The following is a 22,840-nucleotide window of genomic DNA, read 5'->3' as shown; positions in this document are numbered from 1 at the left end:
TAGGCGCCATCTTGGTTGGTGCCGGCATCTCTCCGCCTCCCTTCCACGCCATGCTCGCTTAGTGCCGGCACCTCTCCACCTCCTTCACCCCCACCTCAAACACACACACATCACACTTGTGCCCTTCCCACCCCTCATTCCTTTAAAAATCTTTGCCAGCTCTAGCCTGCTGCTCATGGCCTGGTTCCCTCTGAAATCATTTCCAGGTTACCGGTCCAGGAAAGTCAGCAGGAGCAGCAGGGTGGAGAAGCTGCTCGTGCTGGTGAAGATTTTAAAAGGTACGAGGTGGGAATGTGGTGTGGGGGCATGGAAGAGCAGGTGGGGTTGGCACGGAAAGAGCGGGGGGCAGAGAGGAGGATGCCTCCTACCCTCACTACGCCACTGGCAGCATTCTCAAATGAACATAATATCCTTAGTTCCCTGTGGCTATGGATCCACTGCAGAAGACAGACTATGGATGCTAATGAAAAATTTGAGGGTTAATTATAGTTAGGTGAAACCTGCAGATAAAAGGAATTGAATTCAATTTATTCCTACTTTTATGCCACCAACTACATTTGAATCAAGAGGGTTCAGAAAGAGAGAATACAAAGCATGTCCTGGCTGATGAGTAAGGCTAAAGCTAGCCTACTTGGAGTAAAATATTGCACTTGTGTGCTTTAGCAAAGACTTGTTTTTCTTCTGCATCAGGGCTTCCCAAACTATTCTGGTACGACTTCCGAGCTAGTTGGTTTTCTGCCGTGAATACACATGAGAGAAATGTGCATGAGAGACCCAGCATATGTAAATTTTTATTTCATGAATATCCTGAAAACCCAACTGTCCTTGTGCTTTATCAAGTCTCTACATTAGTCCAGATCTGCTCAAGATGCCAGGGTACTCCTGGCGGGGCCTCCGCGTGTGCGGATCTCGGGACTTGATGGACCTAAGGTCTGATGATCCGGAGATGGCAATTCTTATGTCAAACTTTAATAAATTGTGTTTGAATCATAAATACAGCTAACATCTCATCATCTAAATGACCCTAAACATATTCTGTGTTTATCTGTATGTCTTAGGTTTTTTAGCTGATAGATTAAGGTTTTTGTGTTTAGAACTTAGAATGGTTTGGTAGCCATGGTAGTTCATTTCAAAATTATCTTTGAGGTCCCCTTATAGCGGCAAATCGTAGAGGCCTACAGTAGCTCCTTGTGACTTAATCTGTGTGTGTGTGTGTGGGGGAGGAGGGTTATTTTAAATCTCAACATTTCTATTGATATTTTAAAACGAGCTTAAATAATTTTGTTTATTAGGGTTTTATGAAAATATAGTTATTGTAAAAATTAAATTTTGATTGAAGGAATAGGTGTTCTATCTGAATGGTTTAACCAAAAAATAGAGCGAGAGCATTCTGAAATGTTGCCTTCTAGCTTGGTGTTTTATTAAATGCTAATTTCAAATATTACCAATTACTATTAAGAGTTTTGAATGTTTTATTTTAAACATCTATTTCCTTATCATATTTTCTTTCGCAAGATGGTCTTCGACGAATTTTGTGCCAAGTTGGTTTACAAGAAGGACCAGATGGTGAAAATTCTTCCCTCGTAGATAAGCTAATGTTGAGTGACTCAAAATTATGGAAAGGTGAAGTTCATTTATTTTATGCTCCATATTTTCATTGCTGTGAATTGTCTTGATCAACTTTTTTCCCTTGTTGGCTAAGGATAGGAGAAGATGATGAAGTCTCTCATTTGAAATACTTTGATAGCCATCTAGGGCTGGATTCTCTAACCGGTGCCATTGTTAGCGGCCGCCTTAAAAGTGGCTGCTGATTGTGTGTCAACCACACGATGGCACCGGTTACATTTCTGGTGAATTGTGCCTCTGTAGGTGCTTTAGGCTGCCTAATGTCTGGTGTTAGCCACTCCCACAGTGAAGTTAGGTGGCCTAAAGTGCCTATGGAGGCACAGTTCCGGTGCCAATTTTTTAAGTGCTGGTAGATGCCTTGAAACTCCAGTTAAAAACATCATTTAAATGGCGCTTTTTACTGAGCTTGGGCACCTATTATTTATGTATTTATTTATTCAATTTTCTATACCGTTCTCCCAAGGGAGCTCAGAACGGTTTACATAAATTTATTCAGGTGCTCAAGCATTTTTTCCTGTCTGTCACAATCTATCTAATGTACCTGGAGTAATGGGGGGATTAAGTGACTTGCCCAGGGTCCCAAGGAGCAGCGTGGGTTTGAATCCACAACCCCAAAGTGCTGAGGCTGTAGCTTTAATCACTGCACCGCACGCTCCCTAAGAAACTAACACTGTTTAGAGAATCTGGGCCCTAGTGCCTTGACCTGTATGATAAAAATTTCCTTCTTCAGCATCTCTCCAGATCAGTACAGTTCACTGATGGTTAATAGCTCACCATGACCAGCATGTGGAGGCTGAAACAAAGACAAAACTTTGGCTGTAATACTAATAGCTGTGCTTCCCTCTAGTCTAACCAGTCTGTTCTCAGTCTCAGCCAGGACATGAGCAGCAGGGTAGTGTAGTTGCTCATACTGGCAAAGATTTTTAAAAGATTTGGGGGTGGTAAGCTGTGTCAGTCTTCCCTAAAAATGGTTAGTGTAGGCCTGTTGGAAGTTGTTTTGTGTCCTTGTCGCTGTTTGGTGCCGGACGGAGCTTGGGGGGGACCCTTTCGGGGGTCCTTCCGACCTCAGGGGTGTCGCACTCGAGGGGTCACGAGTTGAGTCCCTCCCCCCATTTCCTCTACCTCCCCAATATTTTTCTAGAAGGGCCTCAGCTGTAAGCCTTGCCACTGATACCAGCAAGTCATATATGGCTTAGAGAGCCAGTGGAGTCTGTTCTGACAGAAAAAAAAATAAAATTCCTGAGGCAGTGCCGGTCTGAAGGGAGCCTTCAGTTCATTGTTATTGCTTTTTATTGCTAATTGGCACTTTTTTCCCATAGCTAGGTTGCGTATTGCGCAATGAGCACTTTTAAAGGGAAAAAGTGCTCATTGTGCTCCAGACGTGAGGTCGATGCGGCCGATCTGTGCTTGAAGTGTGCTGGTGGCTGCGAAGGGGATTCCTCATCGGCTTCAGGTGCTAGCGTCCAGGGATCCCCTTTGCAAGTGCCTCGCATGCCGGCAGCTGATAGCGAGGAAACCTTCGCTTCCCACACAGGGATTCCCCCAGCCGCCAACTTTCAGGGAAATAAGGTTTCCCTTACCACCAATGCTGCTGGGGACTCTCTTACCGCTGCTGCCGGCTTGCCTGCTTTAGCGGCTGGGACGGTTCAGGCTTCTCAGCTGCTAAAGGCCTCGGGGGCATGTTTCTCTGCGGGCTTTGCTCCGATTTTGGTAGGAAGCGTCTCCATTTTGTTTGCAGCCTCAGGTGACCTTCCCCCTGTATTGGAGAGACAGGGGCTGGTTTCTTCTGGGTCCTCTGCTTTGACAGCGGAACATGTGAGGGGGCGGGGGCCTCAGGATTAGCCCCTCCTCCCCTACCACCCAGAGATGTCTAGGGCCGAAGAGACACCAGGGATCACAACTGCAGGGATAAAAATCCCTCTCAGAATCCCAAGTCTGTAGCTTGGCAAAACGCAGGGGTCATGGAGCCCAAGAGGAGTAAGGTAGAGTTCCTTAAGGGGGGTCTCGGGGCTGTTGTGGGTCTCATGTGAAAAGTTTATGTAAGCTGCCAAGATTCTACTGCATTGTCAGGAGACTCCCCAGAGGCCACACCAGGGGTGCTGAGCTCGCTGTCCCCAGAACAGGGTACTGTTCAAGATGCAGAGGACAAGTCTGAAAGAGACTTTGAAAATGATGGATCTATTCCTCTACTGATAGTGATGCCTCCCGGATGGGGAGACTCAGGGTTCCAGCTAGGGTCTGGTGATCAGGAAGCAGTGGTAGCACTTGATCAGGGAGAGGACCTGTCTGTGCATTTTCTGTTCAAGACAACAGCGTTGCTGGAGATTATTACAGAATCCTTGAGGGAACTAAATCTAGGATTTCTATCTGCCTCTACTGCACAGTGTTAAGTCATGAGTAGGGTGAAGTTCCAACCTACATCCTTCCCCTGGCATCCAGACATTAAGGTCCTAGTGACAGCATTGGAATGCTTCTGAATTTCCCTTAAAGGTGGCTAAGATCATGGCTAGGTTATATCCCATAGCTCAGGAATGTCAGGAGTTGTTTGCTCAGCCCAAAGTGGACACTCTGGTGGTCCAGGTGACTAAAGGCACCTCCCTGCTGAGTGAGGGGAAGCTTAGTCTTGAAATATGCTCAGAATTGCAGTGGATGTGATTCTTAAAAGATAGTTTGAGGCCTTAGCATTGGGAATTAAAGCAGCAACAGCAGCCTCATTTGTGGCTCATACCTGCCATACTAATTTCTACCTGACTACCTTGGGAAGGCAGACTCTTTCCCCTCGTTTATAGTATCAGGGGTGGATTATATAGCTGATGCCCTATATTTCATCAGGGTTATGAGTAAAGGCTTATTCTGTCTCAGCCCATAGAATGCTCTGGATCTGGCAATGGGTGGGAGACTCAGTTTCTAACGCTATATTCGGTAAACTCCCCTTCAAAGGGCAAATGTTGTTTGGAAAGGGGTTGGATGACTTTATGGCAAGTGTGGCAGATCATCACCCAAAGTCTTTACCAGACAGTAGACTTAGACCAGCTAGAGGGGCTGGATGTTCTACTTTTTGAGGCTCACAACAGTTTCATCAATATTCAAGAGGAGCCTTGACCCACAGACCCTATCAAGGAACCTCAGGTCTCCCAGGTCTTACACAGAGGCAACCACTAAAAAGGCACAGTGATGTCAGGGCTGAAGCGTCCCTCCCACAGATAGGGGGATTGCTGTTGGCCTGTGTGGAGTCCTAGGAGCAAATGACTACAGACAGATGAGTGCTTGATATAATTTGAGAGGGCTACATTCTCAAATTCACCCATCCATTACCAGATTTATTTGTAAACTCCCTGGTAAGCAGGTCAGAGAAAGGGAGCAAGGTATGCTTTACAGTACAGAGTCTGTTGGATGTTCCAGCCATAGAGCCAGTACCACCTGAAGAATCAGGCTCAGACAGATACACAATATACTTTTGTAGTGCCCAAGAAAGGCTCGGACAACTGTAGACCTATTCTGGACATCAAGGCCATCAATGCAGCCCTATAAACTTCACAATTCCTTATGGAAGCCATCCAATCAGTCATAGTGGCTGTAGCGCTGGGGGAATTCTTTGCCTCACTGGATTTGATGGAGGCCTGCACATCCCCATTTTTCTGGAGCACAGGAAGTTTTTACAATTCCGTGTGCTGTGGATGCAGTATCAGTTCTCGGTGCTTCTCTTCAGTTTGGCAACGGCACCTCGCACATTCACAAGAGTGATGGTGATAGTTGTGGTGCACCTCCACAAAGTGGGACTACTCGAACATCTGTACCTGGATGATTAGCTGATCAGAGCCCTGTTCGGGCAGAAGGGGAGAAATGCAGTCTCGTAGGTGATGCAGGTCTGGATCATGAATTTCTGAAAGAGCCACCTAGTGCCAGCCCAGTCTCTTGAGTATTTGGGTCTTCTGTCAGTACATTAAAAGACCCGTTGGACAAGAAAGGGCATCAACGTTAGTCTTATGGCCCTTAGCTCCAGTCTGTTGATAGACCATGTCCCTAGAATCAGCATTCATTGCCCTTAAACTGGGTAACTGTTGCAATGGCCTTCCCAACCGTACAGGCTGGCATCTATCGTCAAGATCTCCCATGAGTCCAGCCAAAGGCATGAACTTTGGGAGGAGCTGCAGTTGAAACCATCAGTGCATGCTGATTCATGCCTTTTTTGTCCAAGGCAATGAATCAAAAGTCATCGGTGAGGCCCCACTTGGAATATCGTGTTCAGTTCTGGAGGCCATACCTTGCTAAGTATGTGAGAAGACTTGAAGCAGTCCAGAGGAAGGTGGCGAAAATAATATTGGAATTGCGCTGAGAAATGTATGAGAAGAGGCTTGAATACCTGAATATGTATACCCTAGATGAAAGAAGAGAGAGAAGGAGATATGATAGAGACATTTAAATACTTGAAGGGATATTAATCTACAACAAATCTATTTCAGAGATGGAGAAGCGGTAAAACTAGAAGACATAATATAAGGTTGCAGGGTAGTGGACATGAGTAATGTCAGGAAATACTACTTCACAGAGAGGGTGGTAGATGCCTGGAATGCCTTCCCTATAGAGGTGGTGGAGACAAAAACAGTGACAGAGTTCAAAAATGGATGGGATAGACACAAAGGATCCATAAATAGAAAGAGGATAGTATCGACATAAAGCTTGTCAGATCAAAAACTATAACTATAACTTCATTTATGATAGGCAGGAGTGGAGTTTAAAAGGAAGCCTAGCACCAGGGACGTGAAGACGATGTTGGACAGACTTCATGGTCTATGTCCTGTATATTGCAATATGGATCAGAAGGAGCTGGAGTTAGCTTTGATGGTGACTCTAGCAGTGGGGCAGTGTAGCCAATGCCTTACTCCATCCCATCCATCTACAGTCTCCATACCATTTGTCTAAGTACAGGTCTTACCTATCTTGAGGGGTGGGGGAAGGCTTCTCATGCTGGAACATAGCAAGTATAGTAAATACTGGTTTGTTGCTTCAACATTGCCTTAAGAATGAATGTGACTGTTGGGCAGACTGGATTGACCATACAGGCCATTTATATGCTGCCATTTACAATGTTGAAGCCAATACAAAATAATTGGAAAGCAGCAAGTACAAATGTTTAAAGTATCTAAGCAACAGAAAACTAGATTTAAAAGCCCTTATCATAGGGAGGACTTGGATATCGTTGCTATTAGAGAGACATGGTTTATTGAGAGCCAAGAAGTGATGTCTATACTGGGCTGTGGAGAGAGAGAAATTTCTGAAAAGGGGTAGAAGTAGCACTTTATATCGAGAATAATATTAAAATGATTGAAATGCAGAGAACAAGAAGACAGATTCACAACGAATGCAAGGAAGTTCTTCTTCACTCAACGGGTGGTAGACACCTGGAACGCGCTTCCCGGAGAGGTGATAAGACAGAGTACAATTCTGGGGTTTAAAAAGGGACTGGGTGACTTCCTGGAAGCGAAGGGGATAACAGGGTACAGATAGAGGTTTATCTTACAGGACATTGAGCGAATAGGGTATGGACATTTTAGGTTAGGTAGGGAACACTTTCAGGTCATGGACCTGGAGGGCCGCCGCGGGAGCGGACTGCCAGGCACGATGGACCCCTGGTCTGACCCGGCAGAGGCAATGCTTATGTTCTTATAGAAGAAGAGCATTTTTTCCCAGGTGTGTTTGCAGGCTTTGTGTGTACATGTTACTGTGGGATTAGAGAAGGGGATGGGAGACATTTCAAAGAGATCAATTCCCTAAATTGTTTATTTTGAGATATATCAGATTCTATGCCACCAAAGCTGAAACTGCTTCTCTCATAGAACCCAGCCCTGAAAAAAGGCCTGAGGCATATTTCTCTTGAACCCCAATTTGATATGACCAATTTTTGAATTGTGTTTTCTCCTCAATGAATTTGATGCCATTCTTTTCAAAATTATTTTGCCCCGGATAGGAAGAGAGACAGACACCCCTCTTTTGTATAATTCTCTCCAACTTCTTTTTGGGTTGGAAGTAATAAAGTGACAACTTTTTTTTAAATACAGGAGCTCGGAGTGTATATCATCAGTTGCTTATGAGCAGTCTTTTGATGGACTTGAAATACAAGAAGCGCTTTGCTATTCGTTTTTCAAAAGTAAGTAATAACCTTATGAATCTCAGTTTTATACAGCTGGGAAATAAATATTTTATCCAGCACTGTTAGTATCCAGTGTTTATTTAAAAATAAGCTTTTACTATGCCTAAGTGTTAACGAAACATAGTAAGAGAGAGAAAATGTTGATAAATATTGCTAATGGAATATTAAGTTGCTACTGCTTAACCTTTTGTAGTACATCTGTAAAGATATACAGTGGTACCTTGGATTACGAGCATAATCCGTTCCAGGAAATAATGGAAACTCGCTTTGATAGGTTCCCACCCTCCATCCCCCCCCCAAGGCCATCAGCGCTGCTCCCCGCCATGAGAATCGGCATTGCTCCCCCCGAAGGCCCCCCCCCCCCCGCGAACCGGCACGTTGGACGTTCGACGTGAACTCTCAGGCCTTGAGCATGCGCACATGCTCAAGGCCCAGCACCGGAGGCAGATCTACGGGCACCGGCACAGCACAGGGCATGCTGGTGCCGGTGCGGAGGCTACATCAAAGTAAGAAGAGGGTTCGGGTGGGTTGGGGGGACCTCAGGTCGTGGCGGGGGGGTGCCCGATGGCGGGGGGGGGGGGGGGGAGGGTGCCGGTTCACAGGGGGGGCGCTCGCAAATCGAGGCGCGCTCGGTTTACGAGGCACCAAGTTTGCAAATGTTTTGCTCGTCTTGCAAAACACTCGCAAACCGGTGCACTCGTAAACCGAGGTACCACTGTATTTTTTTCCCTGCATATTTTTGACAGTTTAGTAACTGGTTTTACTGACTGGGTTTTTAAAATATTGACCGATTCCCCTCCGTTCAGGAGAATGAAACAGGCCTTTTACTGTCTGGGTTTTCAAAACATTGACTGATACACCTCCCTTTCAGGAGTTTGGAACAGGCCTTTCACCATCTGGGTTTTTAAAACATTGACTGGTGCCCCTCCGTTCAGGAGATTGGAATAGGCCTTTCACTGTCTGGGTTTTAAAACACTGACTGATACCCCTCCCTTCAGGAGAATGGAACAGGCCTTTCACCGTCTGGGTTTTTAAAACATTGACTGATACCCCTCCCTTCAGGAGAATGGAACAGGCCTTTCTAACTAAATCTTCCTTTTCCAATGGAAAAGAGAAGCTGATGTGTAGGGATTAATGCCACGGGATTGTTACATATCACAGAATTTTCCTAGTGCTGATATAAGTATCAAAGTTTGGGCCAGTGTGGATTAGAGGTGAAAATTCCCACTTGTTGTTTAGAACTACCAGAGGTTGCAGAAAGATTTTATGGAGGATGATCACGAACGAACAATGTCGGTGACTGCTTTATCTGTTCAACTCTTCACTGTACCTACTTTGGTGAGTAGAAGCTTGCTCCTTTTTATTTACTGATAGCTGGCACTTTGCCTCTTTTTGCCTTCCTCTTAATAGAGCTATGAACAATTGCAGAGTGATTTTGTGAAAGATGACCACGACAGAGAGTTCTCGATCACTGACCTTTCGGTACAGATATTCACAGTGCCTTCACTTGTAAGTATTCAGATGCCATAAAATGACTATCAAGTTGTTTACCATGACTAAGGCTAAAATCTTTCTGGCTGATATTCAGCCAGCGGCAGTCAGCATGGCCCTAGATGTTCAGTGTCGGGCCATGTGCAAGCACTGGCTCTGAATATCTAGGGCTAATTTTTTTTGTGGGCTGGCTGACAGAACTTATGCAGGTCCTAGCTGATAGTCAACCAGAGCTTGCAAAAGACAAATTATGCAAGTCCTGGCTGAATATTGGTTGAGACCCATATAAAATGAAAAATTGGCCTTTCTCTCCAATCCCCTTCCCTATTTCCCCACTGCTCCCCTCCCCCCCCCAACATGCTGCAACTGCTGCATAGCCCTTCTCAAAAAGTTTTCCTCCCCATCCCACACCACCACCATCTATCAATCAGGCCTCTCTGGTGATCCAATAGGACAATGGGGGCAGGAACAGGAGCAAACACCCAGCTCCTGCTCTTATTGGTAACTTCTTGAATATGGCTGCCTTGTCCTCTTGCAGCAGCCTCATGGTAGCCATGTTCAGGAAGCTGCTACTAAAGGCTAGAAGAATGGGGGAGGGGGAGTTCGCTTTTGCCTCTGATGGCCTACTGGACCCCCAGGGAGATCAGGTAGGCCCTTGGAGGAAGAACTATCCTGACCGATAGGTGAGAGTAAGGATGGGAGGGGAATGGTGACTTTTGGGGTGGGGAGGGAAGGGAAGTTTGTGAGGAAGGCTATGCAACACATTGGGAGGGGGGCCTACGGAGCTTATCAATGGGACGGGAGGGCGGAATGGAAAGAGAGGCCAGCTTTTAATTTTATGTGGGTCCCAGCTGATATTTGGCGTTTGAGCTGTCCTAAATTAACCTCCTTAGCTATGCAGGTGCCAGCACTGAATATTGCTGGTGTCCTCATAACCTTGGACTCCTCCCTAACACTGGTCCCAGTACTCTCCTTAACCTGACTGGTCAGAGGCAATATTCAGTTGCACTGCTTGGTTTAATGCTGCTAAATATTGGGGGTTAGGCAGCAACAGCCTCTCCTGCCCGCTTAAATTGCTTTGATTATCTTCTGGTTTATTTGCTTAAAATTTTAAAAATAGCAAATTAATAACCGCAGATTGTATCTAGACTTAAGGGCAGTGGTTTTCTACTTTTAGACAATTATATGTGAGAAAAAGAGGATGAATGATTTTAACATCAAAATCTTTTTTTTAACCTCTAAGCATCACCTTCCAGAATATTTTATTTATTCAATTTTCTATACCGTTCTCCCAGGGGAGCTCAGAATGGTTTACATTAATTTATTCAGGTACTGAAGCATTTTTCCCTGTCTGTCCCGGCGGGCTCACAATCTACCTAATGTATCTGGGGCAATGGGGGGATTAAGTGACTTGCCCAGGGTCAGAAGGAGCAGCGTGGGTTTGAACCCACAACCTCAGGGTGCTGAGGCTGTTGCTTTAACCACTGCGCCACTCTAGAAATCAAAATGTAGTAAAAGTGAGCCAGGTATAGGACAATCAAGCCATTGTGACATCACTGATGAGGCTGGTGCATAGTCATTGGCGGAATGAGGCATTATGACATCACAATACCAGCTCTGGTTCTCAGACTCTAAAACATTTCACATTATTAGTTATTCATTTTTCTATACTGTTCTCCCAAGGGAACTCAGAATGGTTTACATGAACTTATTCAGGTGCTCAAGCATTTTTTCCTGCCTGTCACAATCTATCTAATGTACCTGGGGCAATGGGGGGATTAAGTGACTTGCCCAGGGTCGCAAGGAGCAGCAGGGGTTTGAACCCACAACCCCAGGGTGCTGAGGCTGTAGCTTTAACCACTGCACCACACACTTCTTTTAAATTTAGATATATGAAGGTTCAGTCATATACAGTTTTTGAAATGATCTAACATGAAAGGAAATTGTTCACTAGTGAGAGCATCACATTCCAGGAAAATCATTTTACTTATTTTCAGCTGTTGGGCACATCTGATGTTTGAAGAGTAGTTTAATGGTTAGTGCGGTGGGATGAGAACCTGAGGAACTGGATTCATTTTCCACTTTAGCTCCTTATGACCGTGGGCAAATCACCTAAACATCCATTGCCCCAGGTACAAAAGCTAGATTGTTAGTCCACTAAGGACATGTAAACTGCTTTGGTTGTACCACTGAAAGGCAGTAAAGTGGTGTCATTGATCTTGGGAAGAAAGGAACAAAGGATCATTAAAAAGTTTCCACATCCGGGAGGGGGAGGGGGGGTTGAGATGATAATGAATTTTGGTATATAGATATGGGGGTCCAGGATAGATATGTTACGTGTTGGAAAATGTGATAGATTAGGGAGGAGGGGGGATTAATTCTGATATGGACATTAATAGAATATTAAGTGTGATATTGAGTATAAAATGTTGTATTTACTGTTACACTTATTGTAAGTTTAAAAAAGAATAAAGAATTGGGAGAAAAAAAGTTTCCACACTTTTATTTTTTAAACATCATTTATAAAATTTCTCAAAAGCAAATTGATCACTTTTCCACATAATCACCCTGTTGCTTGACTTAACTAGTCACATGACATTCGATGACACGCCTTCTTACCACTTCTCCTGCCCCAAACAATTCCCGCGGAAACTTTTTGAAGAACCCTCGTATAACATGTCAGTTCTTCTCTAAAGAGGGAATCTGTGTTGTCTTTAAAAACAGTGTTGATCATGTGTGGATGACTCTTTTAGGTTCAGTAAAAGATCTCAGAAAATGCAGAGAATCTAGTATGGCTATTGGATCTCTACACTGAAGTTCAGAGTTGTTTTCTTTTATTTTCATCTTGTTGTTTTTCAAATCATTTTATTTATTTATTTTTTATAATTCTTTATTCATTTTCACATTTTACATGAAGTACAAAATATTGAGTTACAACTAATGAATACACAATATCACTTTTATATCTATTACATAATATTCTGAACAAATTTATTTTATCCCCTCTCCCACCCCCCACCCTTCAAGTACTTTCCAATCACCTTATACATATTGTATACCATATTATAACATGTTATGTAAAATTATTTTCACTACCCCCCTCCATGTGTGCCATAAAGAAGACAAGAAAAAGAAGAAAAGAAGAAGATAAATCCTATTATTCATTCAGTACAATACTTTGTCAATGGCCCCCATATTTTTATAAATTTAGGATATGTCCCTCTTTGTATTGCTATTACTCTTTCCATTTTGAATATATGACAAATTGTATTCCACCAAAATGTATAATTAAGGTTACTATGATTCTTCCAGTTATTGGTTATATGCTGAATGGCAACCCCTGTCATGACTAGTAAAAGCTTGTTATTTTCTGGTGAAATTTGACTTTTTTTTCTCATCATCATTCCAAATAACACTGTATCATATGATATTGCTACATGATTTTCCATCAATTTATTAATTTGTGGCCAAATTGCATTCCAAAAACTTTTAATGTAGGGACAATGATATAGTAAATGATCCAACGTCCCAGGTTCCAGATTACAGTGCCAGCATTTATTGGACTTAGAACTATCTAATTTTTGCAAACGTGAAGGGGTCCAAAAAGCTCTATGTAATAAAAAGAACCAAGTTTGTCTCATAGATGCTGACACTGTACATCTCATTCTCCAAGACCAAATTAGTGGCCATTGAGATGCAGTAATTTGATGCTTAATCTCAATGCTCCAAATGTCTCTTAGACCATTTTTTGGTTTTTTATTCAAATATCCAGATATTAATTTATACCACAATGCGGCTTGATGCCCTAGGAAGTCTGCTTGGAAGCATAAGAACTCTAAACTATATTGATTATTCAATGTTTTCCATTCAGGGAACCCAACCTGAATGGCCTGCTTCAATTGCAACCATTTAAAACTTTGTTTTTTACTAAGACCAAATCTATGTTGCAATTGTGAAAATTCCAGCAGTTTACCTTCCGAAATAACATCATTCAGAGATCTAATGCCTGCAATAATCCATTCCTTCCAAAGGATTTGAGCTCCGCCAATTTTAATCTTGGAGTTTATCCATAAAGACTGGTTAGTTGACTTGTTTATTGGGACAGGTGTTAATTTACTAATAAACCTCAACGTTTTCCAAGTATCCATTAATATCTTATTTTCTCTGTATCTTCTAGGCATGTTGATACTTGGAAGATGAACTAAATTTAGGGGAAACATAAGGCGCCATTCCAAATATAACCAATCCGGTGCATTATCTATCAGTTCTGGGAGGATCCAATACATACCCTGACGTAAAATATAGGCTTGATGGTACCTATAAAAATTTGGAAAATTTACCCCTCCCTCCTTAATTGATTTTTGCAAAGATACCAAAGCTATTCTATGCGTTTTACCAAGCCAAAGAAATTTCGTTAAAATGCTATTAAGCTTTTTATAAAAGGACCCCTGAAAATAAATAGGTATCATACTCATTTGGTAGCAAACTATAGGCAAGATCATCATTTTAATAGTTTGAACTCTCCCCCACCAAGAAAGATGTAACGGATTCCATTGCTCACATAACTCTGTAACTCTTTTCAATACAAATTTTTCATTTTCTTTTACTGTATCTTCAATTGTATTTTTAACTTGAATGCCAAGATATTTAAATCCTTCTTCTTTCCATATGAACGGAAAAGCATCAAATAATCCTTTTACACAATGAACATTTAAAGGTATAAGTTCAGACTTACTCCAATTAATTTTATAACCTGAAAATTTGCCAAACATATCAATTAATTCCAATAGACAAGATAAGGTAGACTCTGGATTCCTCAAATAAAGTAAAATATCATCCGCATAAGCTGAAATTTTATATTCCATATCAGAATATGGAATACCCTGTATCCCCCTTGCTTGCTGTATTGCTAACAATAAGGGTTCTAATACAACATCAAATAACAAAGGAGATAAAGGACAACCTTGTCTAACTCCCCTCTGCAATTGAAAACCATCAGATATCATATTATTAATATTTAATCTTGCAATCGGGAAGCCATTTATATAAATCCAGAACCTATACCAAACCATTCTAAAGCCTGATACATAAAATTCCATTCTACCCTATCAAACGCTTTTTCTGCATCCAAGGAAACTGTAAAAGCCGGTTCATCCATTTTTTTTGATAAATTTAACATATGAAACAATAATCTAGAGTTATTAGAGGAATGTCTTTTAGCAACGAAACCCGTCTGATGCGTGTCTATAATATGTGGGAGAGCTTTGGCTAATCTCAAAGCCAAAATTTTCGCCAAAAGTTTATTATCCACATTTATTAAAGATATAGGCCTGTAGTTTGAAACCAAAGTAGGATCTTTATTTGGCTTAGGCAAAACAATTACTATTGATTCAGCCATAGTATCTTTAATATCACCTTTTATAAGTTGTGTCTGATATAAATTTAGTAAATATGGGGAAAGGACATTTTGAAATGTTTTATAAAATTCTACTGTATAACCATCACCACCTGGAGCGGATCCAACTCTAAGAGATCTCAACGCTGTTTCTAATTCTTTTAATGATATAGGTTCATCTAAACTCCGTTTTATATGATCAGGAACCTTAGGTCCAATAATTAAATCTAAAAAATTTTTACCATCTTTTTGCCTCTCCAAATAAGGCTCGGAAGAATACAGGTCCTTATAAAATTTTAGAAATTGCTTTAAAATTATATCCGTTTGATTGGTTATTATACCATTATCATCTTTTATTCCATTAATGTTAGTTCTTCTTTTTTTTGCTTTAAGATAATTTGCCAATAATCTTCCCGCCTTATTAGAATTTCCATAATGCATTGTCTGTTTGGAAAACAAGTCTCTTCTTATCATTTTTGAAGCTAATTCGTTATATTTACCTTTTGCTTTCAAAAGAGCTTGTAATACATCATGTTCCCATTTGCTTACCAATTTAGTTTCTAGTATTTTAATTTCTTTTTCTAACTCTATATACTGTTTTTTAATCTGTTTCCTAACAAAAGCCGAATATGATATAATATGACCTCTCATAGTCGCTTTAAAAGCGTCCCATACATTTTCAATAGATGTATCTTCCACTAAATTAATTTGAAAGAAATCACTAATTTGTGTTTTAAAATTTTCCAAAAATTTTTCATCCACAAGCAATGCATTATCAAATCTCCAAAGAGGTCTTCTATTTTCTAATTGATCTAATTGTAAATCTATCCATACTCCCGCATGATCCGAAATGATAATGGGATCAATGGAAGCCTTAATCACTTGCTGCACCTTATGTGATGAAATAAAAATATAATCTATTCTTGAAAATGATTTATGAACCTGTGAACAAAATGAAAATTCCTGATCATTAAAATGAAGAATACGCCATATATCCTTCAAATCACATGATTGAACCAAATTATCTAAACTTAAAGATTTTATACTTTTACCTGGTTTTTTATCCATTAATGGATCCATTACAGCATTAAAATCTCCAGCCACCACTAAATTAGAAGCAGCCAGTGGTAACAACATACTCTGCAATTTTTTAAAGAATTCTGATTGATTCGAATTAGGGGCATATATATTGAACAACGCCAGGGCATTATTTCCCATACTTATATCAACATGTAGCCATCTTCCATGTGGGTCCGAATTTACTATCTTAAAATTGGCCATACACTTTTTATTTATAAGAACTGCTACTCCTGCTTTTTTACCCTCTGCTGGAGCAAAAAAACATTCTTTCACCCACCCACCCGTTAGTTTCTGTGATTCCTTTATATTAAGATGGGTCTCCTGCAGACAATAAAGATCCGTGTTTTGCTTCTTTAAAAATGATAATACCTTTTTCCTTTTGATTACATTATTCAGACCATTGACATTAATAGAAAATATCTTAAAAGACATAATATATTTTATACTCCTTATCATAATCTTCCTCTTCCCTTCTTCCATAACTAAGATCTAAAAAACTTCTCCCCATGGCACACATTCTTACCTCCAAATTACCCAATCCCTTATTAATCTTTTCCTTAATCATCCTAGTAATATCTTTAATACCCACCTTCTTCCCACCCCTCCCCCGCAATATAATGACTGCTTAAGGACACACATTGGACAGTAATCCCAACTTCCCCCCTCCCCCCCAGGCAACCAATATTTATTAATAACCCCTTTATCCTTTATTGAGACAAACTCACTACCTCTCCACAATATATCTAATTATATCTCTCTTCTAATCATAAAACCTTTTTTCTTTCTTTTTTTTTTTTCCATTTTAAAGTAATTAATTTCTCTATCTATTATTTAACCTTTAGTCACATAACCATATTTATTTCCTAACATTCCATTAATGCATTTTTATCATTTCACCAATCTCTAATTCATTCCCCCAACATTTTATTTCATTCAAGAAAATTCTATCATAGTCATATATTTAATAAAAAGTATAATTTTCCTATATCTTATATTATCTAATCCATCTTCTCCTATCCTCCTTTAAATATCCAACAACAAATATCCATCTCTTCATATATTTCTGTTAAAAAAAAAAAAATTCAGTTTTATAAGTTTTTATCCCCTATTTGTATTTAAACATTTGTATTTCATTTTCAAAATAAATTTTTTTCCCCCCTTTTTATATTTCCTCTTCTCCAAATTAAATCCAATCTTTTTAAAACTATATTATCACAACATCAATCTTTACATTCCTTCAGCTACCAATAAATTCTTATGTATCTTTCTTTTATATTATTCATTTTCCTTTCCTTTACTTGCATTTAAATATCATATAACTTGTCCTTTCTATCATTAGTCCATTCTGCAATCTTTTCCTTATTGTCCTTTCATTCTTTATTTTCTCCTTTTCTGACTTATTAAATAAACTGAACTTTCATATTTATTTCTTATCTCCATCCATCCACTCTTAAAGACTTTTGACTGCCAATTGTCATTCATTTTTTTTTTTTATAATATCCTTTTAGTCTGTCAGTCCTGCTTTCTTCTTCTTCACATCTATTTATTTTCCTATTCAGTCTTCACTTTTCCTTTTGTGTTAATTTGTCCAGTCCTTTAATCCTTCTTGTTCATTCTTTACTCCAACCATCCATCTTTCAGTCTCCTAAAAGTTCAGTCTAATAACTTCACTTTAATGTCTTTCCAGTCTATCCTTCTTTCTTCTTTACATTCTTTTATTTTCTTTTTCACTTGTCCATTTTTATTTCCTGTTCTTTGTTGCATATTCTTCTTTTTCCAACAAACAAAAGTCCCATAGTTCTTTATATTTAATTTTTTGTTCAATATCCACCAATCCAGTCTTAGTATTTATCCCTTCATTTCAACACCCATTGTGCTAAAATGACAGGTTCTGATTTTGAAAGAAAGGTCTTTAGTTTTTCCGGGTCAACAAAATACAAAGATTTATCCCCACAAGATACCCTCATTTTTGCTGGGTAATATAACCCATGCTTATATCCTTTTTCCTTTAATTGAGATCTCAGATCAAGGAATTTCTTCCTAATATTTGCTGTATTTTTAGCAAAGTCTGGTAAAAACCATATTTTGGATCCTTTATAGTTTAAGTTTTTATCTTTTTTGGCAGCATTTAAAATTTCTATTGCTTGCTGGTATCTTAACATCTTGAATATTAATGGTCTTGGTCTCCCTTGATTTTCCAGACTCTTTATTGGAATCCTGTGTGCCCATTCTATTTCCAAAGGCTGTTTGAAATCCAACTGCAATAATCTAGGAATTAAATTTTCTAAAAACTGTATTGCATTTTTCCCTTCCAAATTTTCCTGTATTCCAAAAAGTTTTATATTCTTTCTTCTTCCACGGTTTTCGTAATCTTCCAGCTGACTTTTCAATTGAATTATTTCCAAACTGTCATTTTTGCATCTTTTTCCTTCACATTCTAAGCTCTCCATTTTAACTTATAACTCTGTTGTTCTTTTATTAGCTACTTCCATTTGTCTGTGTATATTCAGGATTTCTTCCTTCAGTTCTGCCATATTACTCACAGTCTCTGTCAGCATTTGTTTGATTTGCCTCAGCTCCCCCATAACTTCAGCTTTGCTTAACTCCTCTGATACATCAGCAGGAAGCGGAACCTTACTCGGGGTAATTTGATCCTGCTTCTGCCTTTTCACAGCCCCTCCGGTTTCACTCTTACTCTGTCGGGTGCTCGCCATGCTCCCGCTGTCCTCTCCGATGTTTTCAGCCGAAAACAGTTTAAAAGGAAATCTTTATTTATTCAACGGTTGCCCAGGTAAGAGGAGCGCTGCGATCACACGACCATTTTGTGTGCACGCTAAGCCACGCCCTTTCAAATCATTTTAAATGAAGAGAGATTTTAGGGCAAAATGGAATGAGTAATACATATAAAAATTTTGGTCTCCTTTTCAGATGTTTGCACAATATGTGTGATTTTTCAATGTCTTAATAAACATCACCACAGCAGTACATAGTAACATAGTAAACGATGGCAGATAAAGACCCGAGTGGTCCATCCACTCTGCCCAACCATACATGCCCATAAATTAATTTAGTTTAAATGGTCCTTTCTTAGATATTTCTGGGCCAGAACCCAGAGCCCCGGCCAGTAGTGTGCTTAGGATCCATCTACTGGAGTCTCCATCAAATCTCACTCCAGCCCATCTTAATCATCCCAGCCCGTCCTCAACTGAATGTCCATATATGGGACACAGGCCGGGCAAGCCTGCCCAGTAGTGGCCTTAGTTCCTTCAATATATACCCATTATTTTCTGATTAGAGATCCTCTGTGTTCATCCCACGCTTGTTTGAACTCTGTCCTTGAATAGCTTAGATGCCCGTTTCTGGATATTGCCACAGCACTGCCATTTAAAGCAGCATGAAGAGGGGAGGCTATTCTCAACTGAATTATTGAATGTGTGCTTTAGCATTGCTGGTTTAAGCTGTTATTTTTGTAACCAGAATTTTCATGTGTATTTTGACCTGTTTTACTACAGTGAAGATTTTTTTCAATAACTGAAGCTACTTAATAAATTGGCTAAAAAAAATATTCAAGATGCAGTACATACCCTATGTGCTTGCAGTTCATTGGATTTCATCTTCCTTACAGTGACTTGTGTTAATCTTTTCTGGTCTGATTCACATGGTTATGGCTGGAATATTTCTCATGCATAAGGATATAGACCATGAGAAATAATATTTTGGATTTTATTTACCATGTGAACGTCTCATCTTTTTATTTCTCTCTGCTGAAGTTATACATCAGCCATAATAAACTCATTTTTGCTTGGCCATGTAGTGACTGCTAAATGTTTATCTTGTTCAGCACAGTGCACTAAAAAATATTCAGTTAAAATGCAAATCTTAATATTTCTCAGGAGAAATTCAATGTTTAATAACAGTTTTGGATATGGTATTTTGGGGCTAGTTTCCCTGGTAATTCTCTAAACTCATATAGGCTTAACAATAAGTTTGTGTAAAGGGAAACTCTGCACAAATAAGATAGCAGGAAAGAAGAGATCACCTGGGGAAAAAATTAAATCATATTATTGAAAAGTTTTGGAGCGAAAATTGTCTAGAGCGGTGATTCTTAAACCTGTCCTGGGGGACCACCAGCCAGATGGGTTTTTAGTATATCCCTAATAAAAATGCATATGAGAGATTTTCATGTCTGTCACCTACGTTATATGCAAATCGCTCTCATGCACTTTTGTTAGGGAGTATCATGAAAATCTGATTGGCTGATGGTTTCCCAGAACAAGTTTGAGAAACCAATGGTCTAGGGAAGAGTTTCTAAATATAGGTTTCTGAATTTGAATCTACAAAGAAGTGGCTGTGGGGATGCGTTTAATGGGAGGGGAGAAAAGCTATTATCTTAACATTGGTTTTCAGCACTCATCGTCTAACTTAGGAGCCTAAATTAAGGAAAATGATTAGCAAGTCTAAATTTTAGGATCCAGAATTTCTGGTGCATTTTTAGGTACTAAATTCAGCTGAAAACAGGCACCTAACTTTAGAATCTAGATTAAGTGCCTGAATCCAAGAGCTCAGCTTTTTTTTATATTGACATCTTAGAGCTTTTAGCTTAGATTTTTCAACCTCTAAAATACCAGTACATAAAATATATAATAGAGTGTACCAGAAGGATGTATCTTGCTACTTCGTTTGAACCAGTAAGCTTTGGCCTTGTAGATGCATCTTGGCCCCAAGACTGCTCACGTCCCACTGTGCCTCCACAATACTAGGAGATTCCAACATGTGTTGTTTGAGATAAGGTCATCTTTCAAATGACTTTTGCTATAAAGAAATGTTCATATTAAGAAGAGAAATAACACAATAGAAAAGAGATTATTCTCATTCCAGTGCTGTTATAGAGTATTTCTATTATTGACATAAAATTTTCATCATAACTGTTTTAGGCTCGGATGCTGATAATAGAAGAAAATCTCATGACCATAATTATCAGGACTTTTATGGACCATCTAAGACATCGTGATACCCAAGGCAGGTTTCAGTTTGAACGCTATACAGCTTTGCAAGCTTTCAAATTCAGGAGGGTTCAAAGCCTTATTTTGGATCTCAAGTAAGTAATGAAAACTAAACAGGTTGAAAAAAGGTGATGACAAATACTACAATTTATATGTTACCTATATTGTATGCTTGAAGCTACTTAAAACACTTTAATGCATTGAATTTTAAATACCCATCATCCTTACATAAAATCTTTCATCTCAAATTTCTGGTATAGCAATAGAAAAATACATGCTTATATGAGAACTTTCATTAAAATAACAATCTGATATTTGAAAGCTGCTAAACCCCTAGCTACCTATGTAAAAACCCTTGGTTTTCACTCAAACTCCAAATGCTTGACCAAATAAAGAAATGTTTCTGCACTTGAATTTTTAAGAGCAAGAAAGAGAAAAACCTAGAGGCAAACACTCCACAAACACAAATGAAAGCAGTGTACGCGCTTACAAAGAAAAATCCAACTTTATTAAACCAATAAATTATGTTATAACATAAACCCTAACATGGCCATGTTTTGGCATACACCTGCATCAGTGGTGGAGTAGCTTAATGGTTGATGTAATGGGCTAAGAACCTGGGGAACTGGTTCATGTTTCTCTGACTCCTTGTGACCCTGGGCAATTCACTTAACTCATCATTATCCCAGATACAAGCAATGACTCCAGTATTTTTTTATTAGGTAATAACCTCCAAATAGAACCCATCATTCTGCACCTGTTAGAGCTGTTTTGCTATTTGGGATCTTGCTAGGTACTTGAGACCTGGATTGGCCACTGTTGAAAACGGGATACTGGGTTCGATGGACCTTCGTTCTGTCCCAGTTTGGAAATTCTTATGTTCTTTTGAATATTTGTATTTGATTTGGCCCCCAAAACATTATTTGTATTTGCCTAAATAGTTATTTAAATTCAAATACAAATAATCTGGGGCTCTACTGTGCTAGATCCTGAACAACATAAGAATAGCCTTACTGAGTCAGGTCAATGGCCCATCAAGCCCAGTAGCTTGTTCCCACAGTAGCCAATCCAAGTCCCTAGTACCTGGCCAAAACCCAAGGAGTAGCAATATTCCATGCTTCCGATCCAATGCAAGCAGTGGCTTCCCCTGTGTCTTCCTAATAACAGATTATGGACATTTCCTCCAGGAATTTGTCCAAATCTTTCTTAAAACCAGCTACATTATCCTCTGCCATTGCATTCCAGAGCTTAACTATTCTCTGAGTGAAAAGAAATTTCCTTCTGTTGGTTTAAAAAGTACTTCCCTGTAACTTCAATGAGTGTCCCTTAGTCTTTGTAATTTTTGACGTAGTGAAAAATGGATCCACTTATACCCATTCTACTCCACTCAAGATTTTATAGACATCAATCATATCTCCCCTCAGCCGTCTCTTTTCCAAGCTGAAGAGCCCTAACCTTTTTAATCTTTCCTCATATGAGAGGAGTTCCATCGCCTTTATCATTATCCCAGGACAAGCAGGCAGCATATTCTTTACGTGTGGGTGACATCACTGACGGAGTCCCCTAGCGGACGTTTTCGCAAGCAGACTTGCTTGAAGACCTTCAAGCTTGTGATTGGCCCGCGCATGCGCCCGTGTCCCTCCGGCCCAGTCTAGGGCATGTGTCTCCTCAGCGTGTCCACAGTTCTCTGTTTTCCGTGGAGCCAGAAGCACTGCTCCCTTGCTTCGCGCAATATCGCTGTCCCTCTTGCACCGCGGCTTGTTTGGTTAGTTTATTTTGAGTCGCTGTGCTCGCATCTGAGTTTTTCTTTCTTTCTTTTTGTTTGTTTTTCAGTTCGTATCTTTTTGACTGGTTTCCCGGTCTTGTTCTGGCCGCCTGGCCTTGCGGGGCCGCGGCCGTATTTTTTTCTTATGTCCCGGCCTCGTTCTGGGTTTAAAAGCTGAACTAAGTGCAACCATGTTATTTCCATCACCGACCCTCATCGTTGGTGTGTGGAGTGCAGAGCACCGTGCTGAGTTGTGTCCCCATTGTGCTACTTGGCAACTGCGGGCTCTTCGTAGGAGGGTGGCCAAGATTCTCCAACTCTTTGGCCCC

At 40.1% G+C, this 22,840-nt stretch overlaps 1 protein-coding gene across 1 annotated transcript in view; it reads left to right on the top strand.

The window, feature by feature from the left end:
• Positions 1–594: 594 nt before the first annotated feature.
• UBR2 (ubiquitin protein ligase E3 component n-recognin 2) overlaps positions 595–22,840 on the top strand; it is a 201,054-nt gene continuing 178,808 nt past the window's right edge. The window contains exons 1-5 of the mRNA XM_033937674.1: positions 595–610; positions 1,516–1,623; positions 7,686–7,774; positions 9,188–9,286; positions 20,678–20,841. Of these exons, the coding sequence (XP_033793565.1) occupies positions 595–610; positions 1,516–1,623; positions 7,686–7,774; positions 9,188–9,286; positions 20,678–20,841 (476 nt within the window). The remainder of the gene's footprint in view (positions 611–1,515; positions 1,624–7,685; positions 7,775–9,187; positions 9,287–20,677; positions 20,842–22,840) is intronic.

This window comes from Geotrypetes seraphini, chromosome 3 (assembly GCF_902459505.1).
Source record: "Geotrypetes seraphini chromosome 3, aGeoSer1.1, whole genome shotgun sequence".
Lineage (NCBI taxonomy): Eukaryota > Metazoa > Chordata > Amphibia > Gymnophiona > Dermophiidae > Geotrypetes > Geotrypetes seraphini.
The sequence above is the reverse complement of the archived record's forward strand: the minus strand, read 5'-3'. Positions and strand labels throughout refer to the sequence as shown.